Source organism: Staurois parvus, unplaced genomic scaffold (genome assembly GCF_062004578.1).
Source record: "Staurois parvus isolate SC_StPar_1 unplaced genomic scaffold, SC_StPar_1.0 ptg000303l, whole genome shotgun sequence".
Lineage (NCBI taxonomy): Eukaryota > Metazoa > Chordata > Amphibia > Anura > Ranidae > Staurois > Staurois parvus.
This window is the reverse complement of record NW_028318099.1, coordinates 16,597,394-16,618,053: the sequence shown is the minus strand read 5'-3', so window position 1 is coordinate 16,618,053 and position 20,660 is coordinate 16,597,394. Positions and strand designations below refer to the sequence as shown.

At 45.2% G+C, this 20,660-nt stretch overlaps 1 protein-coding gene and 1 long non-coding RNA gene across 3 annotated transcripts in view; one reads left to right on the top strand and one right to left on the bottom strand.

The window, feature by feature from the left end:
• The window catches only part of SLF2 (SMC5/6 complex localization factor 2), a 65,577-nt gene extending 63,304 nt beyond the window's left edge, over nucleotides 1-2,273 (bottom strand). For both annotated transcript variants that reach the window (XM_089683294.1, XM_089683295.1), the window contains exon 1: nucleotides 2,113-2,273. In XM_089683294.1, coding sequence (XP_089539420.1) covers nucleotides 2,113-2,192 — 80 coding nt within the window. In that variant the 5' untranslated portion in view covers nucleotides 2,193-2,273. The remainder of the gene's footprint in view (nucleotides 1-2,112) is intronic.
• The window catches only part of LOC149457824 (uncharacterized), a 52,111-nt gene that overhangs the window by 23,775 nt on the left and 7,676 nt on the right, over nucleotides 1-20,660 (top strand). The gene's annotated exons all lie outside the window — the stretch shown is intronic.

Below are 20,660 nucleotides of genomic sequence, written 5' to 3'. Positions count from 1 at the left end.
AAATAGATTTATTCAACTGAAACAATAACATTCAAGCATATGTGATTTGCTTAAACAAACATCCATGTTTGTTAACTAATTTGGCTAAACAAAATATATATATTTTAAGAAACTTAGACTGTCAGCCCCTTCCTCCTCACACTTAGTTTCACTTTCTTCTTGTGCAGATCTATTCCACTCCAAACAATCAGAAAAATATTGTTTCTATTCTATTCACTGAACTTCTTGAAACTTAGCACTGAAGGGGTTGATTCTGTATTCATAGGTTTGTAGAAGTTAGGATGAAGGTCTTTTTCTTAACTCTGTTCATGTTATAACATTTTTGCTGTGAAGAAGAGGCATGTGATCTCCGCTGAGTCAAATTCAGTTTTGAGAACTGCAAAAGTAAACCGAGCATCTGTGATAATATCTTGTAGGCAGAGAAACTGCCCAATAATCTTACAAAAACCTCTGGAAGAGCATGACATTGTGAATGGATTAATGGAATTTATTTACTAAAAAAATTAAACATATACAGCCTTATTCTACATAATTAAAAAACTAATCTTTATTTCATGATGGATTAACCTTTGGATGGTAATATATTTTCCTCAAAAAGCATTTTATTCAAAAAAATCCAATTTAAATCAAACAAATCCGATTTAAATAAAAAAAATCTGATTGTTTTGATTTTTATCCACCCTGATATTCTGACTCTATCATTTAAAATACACCTATGATAAAATGTATATATCCTTCTTTTCTTTGTGAGAAAACTCAAAATCTGCAGGGGATCAAATAATTATTTTTCCCACTGTATTTCCCCCCCCCCAAAAATTTTTTTTTTGCATTAGAATTAAAAAAAGTGTATAATTTTTTTCACACAAATAGAGCTTTATTTGGGTGGTATTAACTCGCAGCTGGGAGTTTTATTTTTTGCGCTATAAACAAAAAAAAGCAAAAAAAAAAAGTTCTGTTTCTATTATAAAATTTTGCAAACAGATAACTTTTCTCCTTCACTGATGTGCATTAATGAGGCTGCACTGATAGGCAGCACTGATGGGCGCTGATAGGCGACACTGATGAGGTGGCATGGATAGGCGACTCTGATACGCACAATGATGGACACAGGTGGGTGGCACTACTAGTCACAAGTTGGCGACACAGGTGGGTGGCACTACTAGGCACAAGTTGGCAACACATGTGGGTGGCACTACTAGTCACAGGTGGGTGGCACTACTAGGCACAAGTTGGCAACACAGGTGGGTGGCACTACTAGGCACAAGTTGGCAGCACTGGTGGGGGGCACTGCTGAGCACTGATCATCTCTGCCCTGATGATCGGTGACAATCCGTCCTGACAATTGCCGGTTATCAGCAGTACTTTCCTCTTGCCGTGACAGTGTGAGGAAAATGCAGCTGATAACAAGCAAGTGCATGTACCGGTGATCTACTGTGTCATTGGACACAGCTAATCACGTGGTAAAAGGCTGCTGTGATTGGCCTTTTACCATATCACGTGATCAGCTGTGTCCATAGGACACAGCAATCACGGAAATGGGCGCATGGGAAGGAGCATTCTGGGAGGACATCATATGACACCCTCCCAGAACTGGACAACCACACTGTAGCTGTCATTCGGCTATAGCGCAGTTGGCAAGTGGTTAATATGCACCCCATACAAGCAGACTTACCTATGGATACCTACAGCAGTGCATTGTCACCGCTGAGAGGAATTCCAACTTAATCTGTTCTTTTTTTGGGGTTCGCAGGCTCCATCCATTTGAATGTCCGAGCCACGATGACGTCACTCCTGCACACACCATGGCCGCGGTGCAGCTCTCTCAATGGAAGGCATGCCGCCTGAGAGCATATACACTAGTGACGTTACCGGCTGCTACACATGTATGTTTTTAGGAGATGACATGTAAACTACCTACCAGTAAGACCTGTCATAGGCTCACCTGTATATAGTGGATAAAGGGGTTTACTACCACTGAGCCCTGTGTGCAGGAAGCCCAATATAAATGACGTCAGAGACACCAATTCCCGTGTAGCGGACCTGTATAAAGACCACCCAGCTGTCTTCTCCCCCCACACACCTCCCTCAGGTGACAGCAGACTTTCTGCTTACCTGTCACCATGGGTCCCATCTGTGCCCCTGGAGGCCGCTCCCTCCTCAAAGGACGGAAACTTCAGAGCACGGCGAGTCATCCCCAAGTGAACTTGAACAGCCCGGCTTATCGCTCTGCAAAATATCCCGCCATCACCACACACTCCGCTTCCGGGTACCAACACAGGGCTGCCAATCAACCGCAGAGACAATCCAACACAGCTAGACACACATAGCGGAGCGCCCGTTCTACGCCATGGTTAGTGAGGCAGCACCACCTGCTGTCCAAACTCTGCACTGCCATCCCTGTACAGCTGAATCCTGTGTGCAGTCCTATTCTTCATTATTTACAGGGTTAGACGGAAAAAAAAGGAAGCTGCACGATGTGTGTGTGAAAGTGACAACATGTTTCACATTGAAAGTGATGTAACATTGTTTTGCTTTCGCTGTGTGATGAGACACCTAGCTAACAGGTGGGAAGCCTCATTTTTGTCATTCACTGGGTGCGCTGCTAGTAATATGGAGTCATGTCAGCGATTACTGAGCTTACAGAGGGCAGGGTTGCCACCTCATCCCTTGAGCCTGGGTTCACACATATACAGCGTGGCATATCCCCATTCCTGTGCAAATCGTATGCGAATTCTGTGCGGTGTGATTTGAGACATACATTTTGTATGGCTGAGAATCACACCGCATCAAAAAGGTGCAGGACCCTTTTTTGGGCTTCATTAGAGTCGGATCACATGGGTATTCACACCCTCAGCGGTTCGCATGAAAGGGGTGCGATTGTGATGTGGAATTCGCACAGTAACCACTGCAAATGCTGCACTGCATCAATGTGAACCCAGGCTTAAACCCAGATATTAATTACACCGGTTCTGTGGCTGATTAACCACTTGCCGTCCGGCCGCTGTATATAAACGGCAGAACGGTGGCAGTCCAGGGGCGGGTTGCCGTTCATAAATGACGCCCACCATTATGGACTGTGCGAGCTCCCTAGGACCACGCAGCACTGTGATCCAGTGCCCGCTGAGTACTCCGGACACAGTGGAACACCAATCATCATACGGGACCTCTGTGCGAGGTCCTGATCATGTGATCACTGATTGGCCAATCAGTGATCACGTGCAGGGACTGCAAGAATGTGAGTGGAATTGATTTCTATTAAATAAAGGAGATTTTGGCTTACTAAATACTGCACTATGGAGGTTCTCTGTTGTTGCTCACTGTGTTGGTGAGATACATATTTCGCTGAATATTCTTCCTGAGTGACCTGGAGACTTGTATGAGAGGAATTACAGATGAATTAATACCAACCAGGATTGAAAAGGATCCAGGGTGATCCTGAAGGCTTTTTGGCCATTTGGGGTCGCCGGAAGGAGGTATTGTAGCCACAGTGGAAGAAGTATGCTGACACTTTCATGGATTTTAAACACCATTTGCACATTGCATGAATATATGAAGCATCCATCATTTTAGTTTTGTATTTATGGACTATTAGAGTATTCGGTGTGTTTATATGTGATTTGTAGTGTGGTCACATTTGGCACTTATCACTTGTTTTCTATCCCCGTATCCCTGGGGGTCTTTGTCAATGTTTTGTTGTGGATATCACTTTTATAGGTCACCCAGGTGACCGTAACACATTGTTTTGGGCACTGTATTGTGTGTATATTTATATATGTACATATATTTGTATATATTTAATTTATTTGGGGAAGCACTACACTATTTTTTATTATTTGTATACACTGTTTGGGTATCAGTTTAGAGTGTTGGCAGCTTTACATTAGGGTACACTTCCTTTAGAGCGTAGGAGGATTTTGCTATATATAAGAAAAAGTTGTCATTATATCAGCATACAGAAGGCGGGGAAGATGAGAAATGGAGCCTCACTGAATGCAAATAGGTACTCCACATGCAGGGCTCTCGATGGAGTCCAGCATAGGACTTTTTCATTTATATGACAACAAAAAAAAAAAAATCCCAGTGGTGAATAAATACCACCAAAATAAAGCTTTATCTAATGCTAAAAAATTAATATGGGTACAGTGTTGCATGACCACACAATTGTCATTCAAAGTGTGATAGTGCTGAAAGCTGAAAATTGGCCTGGACAGGGAGGGGGTAAAAGTGTCCGGACTGGAAGTGGTTAAAGTGGTAATTAAACTCACTTGGTGCCTTATCTGCATTAAATTAGCCTCAGAACTGTGTAATTATTAAGTCCTCATGCAGCCTGGATGGTTTTACAGCTGCTGGTTTGGGCTTTTGACAGCCAATAAACCCCATGCACAGTCCATGCGCACACAGGCTGTAATCAGCGGTTTTCGGCTGGGGTATTTTTTGGCTGGAAAAAAAACCCAGGACTACTGGGTTTCTAGTAGAGTTTTTTTTTTAGCTGTAAAACCGCTCTAATGCTGAAAAATGTGGTATATCGTAGAAAACAGGCGGTTTTGGACTTTTACAAGCAAAAAGAAACATTTTCTCTAGTAAAAAAGCATGAAAAAACTTGGCAAAACGCTGAAATGTGACTTTACACAGCTACTGTTACCAGCGTTATTAAAACGCCCCGTGTGCATAGAGCCTAATGTGTTCGGTTTTACCCACATGGAAGATATTTGAAATAGATTTTAAAAATATTCTTGCCAAATATCTTGCCATATATTTGAAATACTACAATTTTGGCTGTGTTCAATGTATTTCAATAAATGTGTATATATATTGTAAGTCTTTAAAAATACATTTTAATCTACATTTTTGGAATGCATTTACAAATCTATGTAAAAATATATGTTAAAATGACTTTGTGTATTTAAAAAATATATTTTATAAAATATCTTGTAATATATAAAAAACACATTTCAACATGTAATGATATATATATATATATATATATATATATATATATATATATAATTGAATATGGACAAAATTGTAGTATTTCAAATATATGTCAATATATTTAGGAAGAATATTTTTCAAATATATTTTTCTTCCATGTGGGTAAAAGGATGAGGTGGAAACCCTCAAAGACGGCACATTTTTGGTGCTCACTTAGCTGGTGCCTCTGTGGCTAAAGTTGCCAATTTATTTGCCATGTTGCGAGGTACAGTACCAAAGGTTATGACGGCATGCACAGTTTCTGGGAAAACATCATCTGATAGTGTAAGCGTGATCGGCATGCTCAGCTGACTGAAAGAGACAAAAGGACATTGCGCAGTTTTGTAACCCAGAATAAGAAAAAAACTGCTGCAAAAGTGATTGCAGAGCTCAATCTTGGTCCCATGAAGACTGAGATTGAGCTCTGCAGTCACTTTTGTAGCAGTCCCCGCCTGGTCCCAGGCATTGGTGAGCATGCCCTTGGCTAAAATACCCCTAATGCATGGGCATGATAGGCCCCACCCACATGCTGCCATGTTGGTGTCAGGAAAAAAGATTACTCTGTGTTTCAAGACAGTGCATTAAGCCATTCAAATCATTGCTTTTCATCTCTCTGGCCAGATGCACATCCAAAACCACTGATGTACCGTTCACATATAGCTTTTTATACCGCATTCAGCTGTTTCAGGCTGTTTGTCATTCATCAAAGCAGGGTTCTTTGATGAAAGCCTTGCCTTCTGTGGAGTAGAGCTTGGGACCAAACAAGACAGTATAATCATACAGGTTATGGTGACAAGGGAATATGGCAATCAAAAAGCGCTCCCTGAAATCAGTACGTAGCCCACAACATGAAACTAAGAGCATTTTGACAGATCAACAGGTATTTTTCTGTGCTTGCAGGGTCTTTGAAGGGACAAAACATGGGACAATGTACAGGTATTGCAGTTATTTACTGCATATTTTTGTTTTGTTTTTTTCATCCACACATATACTTTAAAGGTATACTGTTATTAGCAGATTATAGTCATTCCTGCATGGCTCGGGGGAGGACGGCACATAACTCCTTTGATGAGAGGAGGCACAAGACAGTTGGCTTAGGGGACCAACATACATAAATCCGACATTGGAAACAAGCCAAACAAAGCTGTATTGTGAGCAACATACATTATGGAAACGTATGAAATGGAATTGTTTTTTTATTTAAAGAAAGATAAATAGATTTGCTATAAATTTTTTTTTTTTTTTTAAAGTTTACATTTAGATTAATTTCTTTCTACTACATGTAGGAATCGAGAGTTAAAAATTAAAAATATTTGGGTTGTATCTTCTTTTTGATGTCTGCAATAAGTGGGCTAACTGGCAAATACAGGCATACCTCGGTTTGCGAATTTAATGCGTTTTCCAAGACATTTCGTATTGTGAAAAATTCGTAAACCGAAACACAGTTTCCCATAGGAATGCATTGAAAAACAATTAATCTGTTCCAGAGGTCAGAAAAAAGTAAAAAAAAAAAAGTCTTTTATCTGTTCAAAACTCTTTATGAAGTGCACTTTAAAGGCATAAATACTGTACAGGGACATGATTAAAAATTTCCAGAATGGCTCTAAAACTCAATGCAAAAACCGCTCCAACACCTCCACACTCGACACCACGTGCTACCCACAGCATGTATGGGGCGGGTGCTATAAACCTCCCAGACGCAATGCATCCTGGGGAAACTTGCTTCGTATTGTGAAAAAAGTTATAAACCGAGGAATTATTTTCAATGGATTTTCATTCGTAAACCGAAAATTACGTTAACCAAGGCGTTCATAAACCGAGGTACACCTGTACAGACATGATCCACATGTCCATTGTGTTGCATGTTAACATTCATTGCATTAAGGCAGGCAATTCAAATTAATTGTCTACCGATGCATCCTACCTTGTCAAAAAAAGCATGACCTGTTTTTTCGAATGCACTGCAACGCATTACTCTGCACTGCCATGAGTTGTGGTGTGCTGTAATGCAGTTGTTGCCCCATGCATTGGAGTGCCAAAGTAAAATAAATGGCAGTGCAAAGCAGCAACGCATGTTACAACACAGACACATAAACGGGCCCTTAGGTTACTCCACTCCTGGGCTTCTCCTTACCCTTCAGAATGTATTGTCCAAGGTAGGGGTAGGCAATTTTTATAGAACACCAGGGAGCAGTGCAAAAAAAAAAATCCTAGCAAGGTCCCATTAAAAAGTAATCAAGGTTTAAAGAGTTCAGGGGTTAGTAGTACAAAGAATTTAAGGGTCTATAGGAAGTCAGTAATGTGTAACAAAGAGAGTAGAGTTTGATTAGGTAATGCAAAGTGTCAGGCTCCGCCCAACGGGATCTCTAGTGGTCCACAGCACGGGGTTTCCCAGGACGCTGAGTCTAAGTCCCAGTCTGCCTCTTCACCAGGGCCCCTGATGGTGGGGATGGACTTGGTGCAAGACTGAGACCAGGTCGCGCCCCTGGGCACCCCCGGCGGTGGTAGAGGGGTCCCGCTGGGGGTATGTGCCCGGGATGAGCCTGCTGCGAAGGGGACGACGGGTCCGATCCGAGCGGATGGATGGGTGACAGCTAGGAGTGAGCAAGGTCAGACTAGCCGGGTCGGTATCGTGCGGGCAGCGTGGTACAGGGGGAGTAAGCGGAGAATGGTCGGGGTCACAAGCCAGGATCAACAGGTAGCGGGCAGCGCGGTACAGGGGGTCAGGCAGGAGGATGGTCAGGGACGAGCCGGGGTCAGAGCAGGAGAGGGTCAGCATAAGTCAGAACAGGCAGAGTTTGGCAACTAGGAAGCGTACTTACAGGATCAGGAACAAGACCTTGCGGCAACCTGGAGATGCACAGGGCAGCTTTAAATAGAGCGCCCTGCTCTCCCATTGGTGCGGCCGCGATCGCTACTGCGCATGCGCGGCCGCCGGCGCGATTGTCGGCCGGGACAGATCGGCCGTCTGCGCATGCGCGCACCGCCGAGGACCCGGGATCCCTGACATGGCCCCCCCCCTACGGGCAACCTCCGGATGCCCAACCGACCCCTACCGAATGGCCGGTTCTGAAAAAATTCCCGCACAAGTCTTGGGGCGTGCACATTTTGGGCCGGCTCCCATGAATTTTCCTCCGCCCCATATCCTTTCCATTTAACCAGAAACTGAGTTCGGCCTCCCCTCTTCCTACAATCTAAGATAGCTTCAACTTCAAACTCCTCCTCCCCATCCACGTCTACTGCCTCCGGTGGTTTGGACCTTCGATCTGGGAAGGGATCTGGAGTTGCTGGTTTCAACAGGGACACGTGGAAGACCGGATGAACCTTCATAGACTCGGGCAGTGCAAGCTCGTATGCCACCTCGTTGATCTTACGTTTCACACGAAAGGGCCCCAAGAATTTGGGAGCCAGTTTCTTCGAAGGGCAGGGCATTTTCAAATTTGCGGTGGACAACCAAACCTGGTCCTCTGGCTGCAAACTCAATTCCCCCCTTCTCTTCTTATCAAAAGCCCTCTTATTGTCACCCTGGGCCTTTGCCATTGCTTCCTGCAATACCTTACTATTGGTTGACAAAAAGTTCAACATATCCTGCGTGGCCGGGACTGCGACCTCCGGGATCAGATCTGGCAGGAATACAGGGTGGAACCCGTAGTTTGCGAAAAACGGGGACTGTCCAGTAGCCGAGTGACTCGCATTGTTATATGCGAATTCCGCAAGTGGCAGGAGAGTAAACCAGTCATCTTGGAGGAAGGTGGTATAGCACCTGAGGTACTGTTCTAGGGTCTGGTTTGTACGCTCCGTCTGGCCATTGGTCTGTGGGTGGTAAGCAGAGGAGAATGACAGCTTAATTCCCAGGGTATCACATAAAGCTTTCCAGAACCTGGATGTAAACTGAACCCCTCTGTCAGATACAATATCCCTGGGAATTCCGTGGAGTCTTACCACTTCCTTAATAAATACACGTGCTGTCTCAAGGGCCGTAGGTGTGTCCTTTAGAGGTACAAAATGGGCCATCTTGGACAGGCGGTCTACAATCACGAAGATTGCTGTGTGGTCCTGAGAGGGTGGAAGTTCCACAATAAAGTCAATGGAAATCATTGTCCATGGTCTGTCGGGTATTGGTAATGGACGCAAGAGACCCCAAGCCTTATTCCTAGTAGGCTTGTTCCTCTGACAAACAGGACAGGTTTTTACGTAAGTTTCGCACTCTCTGGCCATATTAGGCCACCAGAAGGTACGCTGTAACAGCTCCAAGGTCTTACGTACCCCAAAGTGCCCGGCCAGTGGGTGATCATGGCAGTAACCCAATACCAATGTACGGGCTTCCTCAGGGACCACAATCTGATCCTCCTTCCAGAGGAGTCCCTCCCTATTTAGTAAGGGGACACCGGGTGGGCCTTGCATACCTACGGATGCGGTCTGCAATTGAGAATGTAGCTCTGATTGGAGAGCTAGGAAATTCCCTGGGGTCAGGATGGTGTCCGGCTTGGGACTCTCTTCGGGGTCCCCAAACATGCGGGAGAGCGCATCAGGTTTCGTATTCTTAGACCCTGGCCTATAAGTTATATGGAAACAGAACCGTGAAAAGAACAGTGCCCACCTGGCCTGACGTGGCCTCAGACGTTTAGCTGTTCTCAAATACTCTAGGTTCTTGTGATCCGTGAAAATCAATATCGGGTGTACCGCCCCCTCTAACAGGTATCTCCATTCCTCTAGTGCCACCTTGATCGCCAAGAGTTCCCGATCCCCGATATCGTAATTCCTTTCAGCAGGAGTTAGTTTCCTGGAGAAGAAAGCCACCGGGTGCACAAGCTCTTTGATGCCCTTCCTCTGGGACAGGATTGCCCCGACCGCATTCTCGGATGCGTCTACCTCCAAGATATATGGCAAGGACGAATCAGGGTGGCTCAAAATAGGAGCTGCCGTAAACAATTCTTTTAAAGCTTCGAAAGCCCTCTGTGCCTCAGGCGTCCACTGGAAGTGGACCCCCTGCCTGGTCAGCTGGGTGATAGGGGATACTAGGCCCGAAAAGTTCTTAATGAACTTTCTATAAAAGTTCGCGAAGCCAATAAAGCGTTGGACCGCTTTCTTATCGGTGGGGGCTGGCCAGTCTAAGATGGCCGAAACCTTTTGGGGATCCATGGCTATTCCCGTGGGCGAGATGGTTAGGCCCAGAAATGAAATACTCCTCTGTTCAAAACAGCACTTGTCTGCCTTGGCATACAAGCTGTGTTGGCGGAGCCGTTCTAACACGCGCTTCACATGACCCCTATGGTCCTCCAAAGTTGGGGAAAAGATAAGGATATTGTCTAGGTATACAATGACGAAGACATCCAGATAGTCCCTGAACACATCGTTTATGAAATGCTGGAAGGTGGCTGGAGCGTTGCATAGGCCGAAGGGCATAACCAAATATTCATAGTGTCCGAATCTGGTACGGAATGCTGTCTTCCACTCGTCCCCCTCTCTGATACGGACTAAATTATAGGCACCTCTCAAGTCTAATTTAGTGAAGACAGATGCTGACTTCAACCTCTGAAAAAGTTCGGGGACTAGTGGTAGTGGGTAACGGTTCTTCACCGTGACTTTATTCAAGTCCCGGTAATCTACGCAGGGCCGGAGGGACTTGTCCTTTTTTTCCACAAAGAAAATGCCCGCCCCAGCTGGCGACGTGGAGGGTCTAATAAACCCCTTATGGAGGTTTTCATCGATATATTCTCTCAGTACCCCTAACTCTCGCTCGGATAAGGGGAATATCCGCCCAAATGGAATCTCCGACCCTGGGAGGAGATCAATTGGGCAGTCATAACCTCGGTGCGGGGGGAGAGTGTCCGCCCCCCGCTTGCTAAACACATCCAAAAAATTATGGTAGGCCGAAGGAATGACTTGCGCCAGTTCCACATCTGTCTCTAGACACAACAAGGTCTCCGGAATCGGGGAGGTCTTAGGGAGGCAATGCTGCTGGCAGTATGTGGAGAGGAACTGGATAGAACCCGTCTTCCAGTCCACCTGGGGATTATGGGCTCGTAACCACGGGAGCCCCAAAATAATTGGAAATAATGGGGACGCTATGGCGTCTAACCGAAGGATTTCTTCATGATGGGTCGATATCGTGGTACGGATAGGTGGGGTTTCTTGGTCCACCACCCCTGACTTAATACGGGATCCATCTGCCAGGAAAATATTCAATCCCACCTCCTTTGCTTGTAGGGGGATTCGTTGCTGAACTGCAAAGTCCAAATCTATGAAGCAACTACACGCCCCAGAATCCACAATTGCTGTGGTCACCACCGTTCTCCCTGGCAGCTGAAGTGACACAGGTACCGATAGATAACAAGTGTTGCCCACACTGGTAGAATTGATCGTAGAAAAAACAGCGGAACACTTACCCCCCTTGGCTGGACAGGTACGTACCACATGGCCTGCTCCCCCACAGTATAGACAGAGATGGTTGGTAAGACGCCTCTGGCGTTCCTCAGGTGTAAGTGTCAGCCGTGTCCTTCCCGGTGGCCCGGTCTTGGGTGTATCCATAGCATCCTGGTTCTGGCTTGCTGGCTGGAACTGGGTTGAAGCCTGAGGGGGTGTTTCAGTTGGTCCTCGTCCTTGGTTGCACTTTTCCTGCCTGCGCTCCCGCAACCGGCGATCAATTCGAATAGTCAATGCTATTAGGGCCTCCAAAGTACTAGGTATGTCTATTCGGGCCAATTCGTCCTTCAGTGATTCAGCTAACCCAATGCGGAACTGGTGGTGCAAAGCCGCCTCGTTCCATTGGCTGTCACTATGCCAACGCCTGAATTCGGCGGCATAGTCCTCCACTGTCTGGTGACCCTGCCTGAGTGTATATAGGGCCCTCTCGGCCGTTGCGGTGCGCAGCGGGTCGTCATACAAGAGGGCCATAGCCTCAAAAAATACTGTCATTGACCTCAACAGCGGGTCTTGATTCTCTAGGAGCCGGTGGGCCCAGTCTTGGGGTCCACCCCGTAGTAGGGCAATGATGAACCCTACTTTCACTGATTCGGAGGAAAAGGTCTGAGGCTGGAGGTCAAAGTATAGCTGACAGGAGCTACGAAAGGCCCTGAATCTACTTCGGTCTCCAGAAAAACGTTCTGGTGTGGGGACACGGGGTTCAGGTGCGGGTAACAACCCTGGTGTCTCCCTAGTGGGTTCCCCAGACCCCCCGGTAGATGTAGCTATGGTCTGCATGCGATTGTCCAATCTAGTATAACCCTCCTGTAGACCCCTAATTCCCAATGTAAGGGTCTCCATCTGTCGGCAGATGTCATCCAGAGGGGACGTTCCCCTTCCAGGCTCAGTCATGGCCGCAAGGTACTGTCAGGCTCCGCCCAACGGGATCTCTAGTGGTCCACAGCACGGGGTTTCCCAGGACGCGGAGTCTAAGTCCCAGTCTGCCTCTTCACCAGGGCCCCTGATGGTGGGGATGGACTTGGTGCAAGACTGAGACCAGGTCGCGCCCCTGGGCACCCCCGGCGGTGGTAGAGGGGTCCCGCTGGGGGTATGTGCCCGGGATGAGCCTGCTGCGAAGGGGACGACAGGTCCGATCCGGAGTAACTGGCGCAAACCGCAAGAGCCAGTAGTAATGCAGAGGTCAGTAGTATGTAGCACACCGTGTAGAGGTCAGTAGTATGTAGCACACCGTGTAGAGGTCAGTAGTATGTAGCACACCGTGCAGAGGTCAGTAGTATGTAGCACACCGTGCAGAGGTCAGTAGTATGTAGCACACCGTGCAGAGGTCAGTAGTATGTAGCACACCGTGCAGAGGTCAGTAGTATGTAGCACACCGTGCAGAGGTCAGTAGTATGTAGCACACCGTGCAGAGGTCAGTAGTATGTAGCACACCGTGTAGAGGTCAGTAGTACATAACACTCATTTCAGAGAGTAGGAGTAACTAATGCACATTTTCTCACACAAGCAAAAATACTCCCCTTCTAATACAAACATTTATCTGCCTAAGGTAAAATCATCCACTGAACAAACTCTCTCCTCTTTTGTAAATTGCATTAATTAGACCTCAAATGAACTGGAGCCCAGCAAAGTTAGGGCCAGTTCACACCACAAAAAAGATCTCCGAATGCATTCCGGATACGTTTTTGCTTACAGTTTATACCACATGCAGTTCTGATGCAGTTTGCTATGTTCTGTGTTTGCAGTTTGCTATGTTCCAGTTCAGTTCTGTGCAGAAAAAAATGCAGCATGTTCTGTTTTTTTTTCTGCACTGGAAACTGACTGGAACTGACTACACTGGAGTGAACTAGGGCCATTGGAATACATGGAAAACACTGTGCATGCATTTTCGATGCAGAAAAAAAAATGGACTGCATCTGCTGTGAAATGGTGTGTCATAACATGTCAGAGCCAAGGAGGAGTGAAAGGCCCATACACATGGCCAACATTTGGCCCATGTTTACAGGTCCTTGCCCAACAGAAGCCAATCTCATGACCAGGTTCTGTCAAATGAGAATGCCTTAAACCCATTAGCTGATCGGCATCTGATCAGCACTCTCAGCCAATGGCTGGGAGGGCTGACTGGTGTGTTCTGGCGGGGACAGAATACACTTATCAGAATACAATAGCGTAGCAGGGAGATCACTGTACTAATATTATACAGGATTTCTATAGCGCCAACAATTTGCTCAGCGCTTTACAATATAAAGGGAGACAATACAGCAACAATACAGTTCAATACAAGAGGATTGGGTAACATCACATAGTCAGTATAGAGACCTTCCCAGTATGTTTTCATTCAGTCCTCTGGGTTGAATGAAAAAAGTACTATGTGTGCCAGGCACAAGACTTTCTCTTAGCTCTGCGATGCCTATTTGTGCTCTGATCTGAGGTCTGAGAGGCAGTGAGTGGGATCAGGATCTGTTGGCTGGCACTGCATGCTTGCAATCTGTCACATTATTGTCATCTAATGGTAAATCAAAATCAACCTGTTGCTGACCCCCAGTGTACGGCCTGCCTAAAACTGACTATTTCAAGTCTTCACTGGGAGACATTATAATATATGTGAACTATCATCTAAAACAACCCATTCAATTTAAAAGAAATGAAAGGCAAAAAATTTGTGTATAGTTATAAAAACAATATAAACACCTTTTCCCCCCTTTTTTTTATAAGTTATCACATTCCCTTTGTTCTCAGCTGCACTAGGAGCTCAGTGAGCCAGGAGAAGGAGAAACAGCAGCATGTTGAAGGGCTGTAGATAATTTTTATTTCTGGGGGGATTCGGTTCATGGCTATGTAGTGTTTTTACCCCCCCCCAATTGCTCCCACTTTAGCAGGAGACGGGACACTGTTGCATCTGCCGGGGCAGTAGCGGCCACCATATGTGACAAATTCACCAAGCGCTTGCGGTGCAGTGGTGAAGATTTTTAGGTGTTTAGGTGTTAAAACAGGGGATGAGGAGGCAACATTAATGCTTCCCCACTGCCTGTCAGATGCCCTCTGAAAAGCGATCCATTGCAGATCACTCTTCAGAAGGCACCACAAGTGTAAATGAGCCCTCACTGTGCAACCTGAGCAGGTGCCCATTCAGTATTTTGGCACCTCATCCCTTTAAAACCAAACACACATTAATTACACAGGTTCTGTGGCTGATTAAGGTGGTCATTAAACTCGCATAGCATCTTATCTGCATTAAATTAGACTCAGAACCTGTGTAATTAATATGCGTTGGGTTCTAAAGGGATGGGGTGGCAAACCTATTTGCAGATCCATGTTGGATCTTTGGGTTGGTGGATATAAACTGACTTGTGTCCTTTTTACATCAGGTCTCCTCTGATCTGCCACATTTAGTTTCAGAAAAAAAATGTAAAAGGATGTCGTCCTTTTCCATTTTTTGTCTGGACCTGGACAGACTCCGAGGTAGCAGATGTAAGTAGACAGAGCTCCTGCATGGAGCTTCAGATTAGGTCTAGCTGAAAAACTGACAGGCGGATCCTATCAGAAAGCCCGTGTGAAAGAGCTCTAAAAGTGACATTTAAAGTGGAGCTCCACCCAAAAGGGGAAGTTCCACTCCCCGCTCCCCATTAAGGATTGGCACTTTTGGGGAGCAGGGAGGTACCCAGATTTGACAGGTACCCGCTCCAACTTCCGCTGCAATCGTTTTCCCTCCCCGTAGTCTTCTGGGACATGTGACAAGTCCTAAAAGACTACGGTGCCATTCACAAACCACATGCGCAGTGGGCACCCGGCTGTGAAGCTGCAAGCTGTCACAGTCGAGTGCCCACACTGAAGATGGCGACACCAGGGAAAGAAGACGGCCGGTGAAACCAGCGGTGGTGAGGACACCATTGAACCGGGGGACAGGTAAGTGGCTGTATTTTAAGTCAGCAGCTACAGTTTTTGTAGCTGCTGACTTTTTTTTTCAGGTGGAATTCCACTTTAACTATACAGAGAATCCCAGTGGCAAGAACCTATTGATTCCTGCTGTTAGGATTGACAGCTGTGTGTGGATAGCTGCGATTGTTTGTACAGCCAGTGAATACCTGTGCTGATCATGACTGGATGCATACAAAGTGCAGGTAATTGCTGGCCGTCAGCAATAGTCAAGAATAGCAGGTACCGCCGACATCCTGCCATTGCATTGTACATGCTTGATGGCCACAGCTATCCACACACAACTGTCAATCTCAGCCGCAGGAATTAGTTGACACCGTATATAATAGAAGTTACTTTGTAGCAGTCTCACAGACACACATAGACATCTGTCTTACATAAGGGTCTCAAGGTTCCCCCCTTTACATCAGGGTCCCCAGAGTTCCTCCCTTATATCAGGGTCCCCAGAGTCACCCCCTTAAATCAAGGTCCCCAGAGTTTCCCTTTCCCCTTACATCAGGGTTTAGAGATTTCCCCCTTACATCATGGTCCCTAGAGTTACCCCTTACATCAAGCTCCCTAGATTGCCCCCCCCCCTAACATCCTTTACAATTAGAGTTCCCCATAACATCAGAATCCCCCCCCCCCCCCATTAGGGTCTCCAGAGCCCATCTTACAGCAGGTTTTTCAGAGTTCTCCCTTACATCAGTTTCCCCAGACTCCCCCCTCCTTGCATCATGGTCCCCAAAGTCACCCCTTTACATCAGAGATCCACAGAGATCCCCCTTCACATCAGAATCCCCCTCTCTCATTAGAGTCTCCAGAGCCGGGCGTTCTCCCGATGGGAGGGGCGAAATGCGTTGACGCATTTCCAGTCCTTACTCCATACGTCTGACGTCACTTCCGGTGAGTGGAACGCACGCCGAGTGATGCGTTCCAGAGGCCATCCTGTGGGATTTATGCTGGTTCTTTGCTGTTCCTCTTTTCCATCTGGCTACATTGGTTGTGAGAATCCTGGAATATGTGGCTGTGAGCTGGTCCTTATCATCAGGCTGGTACTGGCTTTATAAATGTGCCCTTTACAAGCTGATAAAATGTGAGTGGCCTGGATTTTGTCTTTTGTCTCAATATTGATCTGGCATTATTACACTATATAAGTTTTTTTTCTTTGGTGATACGGTGGAGCAAATTAGAAAGCTGCGGTGAGGACCTGAAAGAAGATCTTAACCTGGTGGTGTAGGCTACCATAGAGCTGATGAAAAGAGGGTTTAGGATTCCCCAATATCCTTAAAGGATTCTCATTCACCAATATCTGGTGAGTGCATTTGATGTTGGTGTGCACGGGTGATAGGTGGAAGTTTTCTTTGATCCTAAGATTATTTGGAATCCCCAGTCCTCATCACAAGTGGTCCTGTGGTGTTTTTCTTGAAGATTTTTGATATAAGATATTCACTAATGAACATGGGACATTTATGTTTTGTGATTTACTAATATTTGTATGTAGGTCTATTTTGTGCTGTTTAATTTATAAATATCACTATTTGTGTTTTTTCACATTTTTGCACAGCAGCAATTTAGAATATTGATTGATTTATTTTGCATTGGCGCAGGAATATTTTCTTTCTTTCTCTTTCTATTTCTTTCTTTCTCTGAAATAACTGCCTGTCTATATCAGAGGTACAGTCTGCAGGAGCCTGACATTGCACTTGCGGTCTGCTGATCATTGGTGTAATGCTTTGCAGGCTCTTAAGAGGAAAAAAAAATCGTAAATGCACATTTTTTTTTTTACCTGCAAAAAAAATGTGCAATTTATTCTCTTTTTTTTTTTTTTTTTTTTTTGGGTGACCTTATCCTTTTAATTGAACAAGCTGAAACTAGAAGGTGATTGGTTACTATGCTCAGCTGTTCCAGATTCTGTGTGTTCCAGTTTTAGTCCCCGGTCACACTGGGTGCGGCTTGGCATGCAATTTTCATTCCATGCGACTTGCAAATTCCATGCCAAGTCGCACCCTGTTGTGTGCAATTCCAGTGGTCATATCGGTGAGGTTCCAACTTGGTCGAAGCTGCACTAATTTCTAAAGTAGTACATGCACTACTTTTGATGCGATTTGCATAGACAGCTGTGTCAGATGTCTTGCAAATCGCACCTCAAATCAGCATAACATCCGACTTTGAAATCATGGGACTTCACTGTAAGTTGCACTATTTCAAAGTCAGAATCGGTGTGACCGGGGGGGAAGGAAAACTCCAGTATTGAGAGCTGCTAACTGCACAACGCTGTGATTAATACAAGTGTTTAGATGGTTTGTTTCTTGTGCCCCTCCCTGGTTACCAGGTCCTGGGTGAATAACATGATTGGCTAACATTTGCTTGTTTATCTTCTGTGTGGGATAATGTCATTCATGCAACTTAGTTTCACAAGCAACACCAGGTTTCTGTGGACATATCACCTGCGGATACAGGCACACGACACTATGGCTAGAAAACTGTTAGTGGATCTTGACTTACAGTCACATCAAAGCCGATTTTGACTGTAAGTCGCACAATTTCAAAATCAGGTGACCTGCCGATTTTCCTTGTGATTTGCAAGACATCTGATACAGATGTCTATGCAATTCACACGAAAAGTAGTGCATGCACTACTTTAGAAATCGGTGCAGCTCCGACCAAGTCGGAACCGCACCAATTTGACCGTGCTAGTAGCGGACATTAGAGTGCGACTTGACCTATGATTTGCAAGTTGCCTGGCATGCAAATTGCATGCTAAATCGCACCCGATGTGACCAGGGGCTTAAGGAGAAATTGCTAGCCCAATAAAAGTTAGTAGGTAAATACAAAATAAGAGACATTCCTATAGATTGCATGCCACTTCTCAGTGCAAACTCATTACTGTTAGCTCAGCTTTTAAATAGACCCAGTTACCAGGCCATTCATTTCTGTTTCAATGATAATGAATTTCAAATGAAAGTACAACAATAGGTTGACAGGACTATACGATAATAAATCACAATAAATTCTCCAATGACGTTTGCAGCATTAGACAAATGGCAGAAAAATAGTCGTCAGATTCATAGCAGCCTACAGATGATGAAAAGAGTCCGGAGATTACATCTGAGGATATCACATTTCATAAGCATTCAAGTTAGGTCATTTATAACAAAGACATACATCTGGGAACAGCAACCTGATTATATAGAACCTTACATCTAACATACACATGACACGTTGAACACCTTGAACAGCCTGTGAAGACGAGCACGACCCTCCCTTCACACAGATGAATGCTTAACTAAGCCTGTGGGAATGAGCCCTTAAGCAGGGATGGAAAAAAATGAAAGAAATAGAAAAAAAAAATAAGAAAAGGAGAAAAATATGTTCCACTACACTTCTAGACCTTAGGCACATGGGAGCAAAAGATGTTGCTTTCAGGGCGTCGGGTTTTTTTTTTTTTTACACCTCTGAAGGCAGCTGCATGTTAGCTTATGGGCCCATGCACACACAGGCATTTGCATGGGCTGTACATAAATGTTCCAAATTCACACTTCCGGTGAAACGCATTTGTGCTTTTTATGCTTAAGCATGCGTAAATGCTTTTAAACCTGTATAAACATGAATAAATGCATTCTAGTGGCTAGGATGAATGAAGACTTTATACCCCGGTCACATTGGGTGCGACTTGGCATTCAAATTTGCATGTCATGCGACTTGCAAATTGTATGCCAAGTTGAAGCCTATTGTCCTCAATTAGAGCTGTCAAATCGGTGCTGTTCTGACTTGACCGGTACACTGATCTGTTGTCTGGTGGACACAGCCGGTGACAGATCGTGCCATAGAGCAGCCCGTAGGGCCCACGAGAGCCATGATCCTGGGAGGATGTCATATGACGTCCACCCAGGATAACAGTGCTCCTGCCCGGCTGTCACATTACGATAGGCCGGGCATGAAGCAGTTAATCACTTGCCCTCCAGAGGATTTACCCCCCTTCCTGACCAGGCGATTTTCTGCATTATTTAACTGACAATTGCGCGGTCATGCAACGCTGCACCCAGATGAAATTTTCGTCATTTCTTTCCCACATATTGAGCTTTCTTTTGGTAGTATTTGATAGCCTGTGCGTTTTTTTTATTTTTTGTGCTATAAGCAAAAAAAGACCAACAATTTTGAGAAAAAAAAACATTTTGGACTTTTTGCTATTAAACATGTCCAGTAAAAAAATTAAATTTCATCATAAATTTAGGCCAAAATGTATTCTGCATTATGTCTTTGCTAAAAAAAAATCCCAATATGTGTAAATTAATTGGTTTACATGAAAGTTATATTGTTTACAAATGGCGGTATAGACACTGGTATTTTTTTAATTCCCACTAGTAATGGCAGCGATCAGTGACTTTTAGTGGGACTGCAGTGGGCATTCTGACACTGGGGGGAACTAACTTGGTGTCCCTGACATCCCCAGTGACACCAATACAGTGATCAGTGCTAAAAAACAGCACTGACACTGTAGTAATGACACTGGGCAGGGGAGATCAAAGGGTTAACTGTGTGTAGGGAGTGTTTTACTAGGGGACGGGTGTGCTTCATTGTAAGCACACTGATCAGGATGGCTGTGCACAGCCATCCCGAGCAGTGTGCCCGAACTGACAGGGAGGACAACTGTAAACAAAACAGTCTTCCTCCCCATCAGTGCTTGACGGTAATTACCAGGTGCCATTGGGTAATCACCGGCCAGGACCTGGTGAGTGACATCCGCGGCCGCCAATGGAGGCATGGGTAGGGCTCGCGCGCGGATCACGTGTGCCCCCTACCCGGAAATGCAAAGTCACGTGTGTGTGTGTGTATGTATGTATGTGTATATGTATGTATGTATGTATATATATATATATATATGTATATGTGTGTGTGATTTTGCACACCCGTGACACCATGTAGCAGTACATCTGCTATACGGCAGAGGGTAAGAAGTTAAAGAATATGTAAACCCTCACCTTGTAAAACAACCCATTCAGTTTAAAATAGAAATGAAAGGCAAAACAGGAGGAGGACAGCTGGGAGAAAATGTAAACAAACTCCCAACTGCTATAGCTTTAAGCTGGTGATATACTGACCTAAATTTGGCTGTATCTGGGGGTTGCAGTTCCACAGAGAGGGACATGTTGGAAAATTTTTCTTGATTAGTGATTGGGAGTGTCCTCCATCCACATGATTTGTGTTGATGAAGGAATCTGTCAGCCCACTGGGATCTTTCACACTTGCTGTGGAGTGTGGTGCCCTCTGAAGAACAATCCACTGTCAGATTGCTCTTCAGAGGGCATTTGACAGATAAGGCATTATAGCACCTCCTTACCACCTGA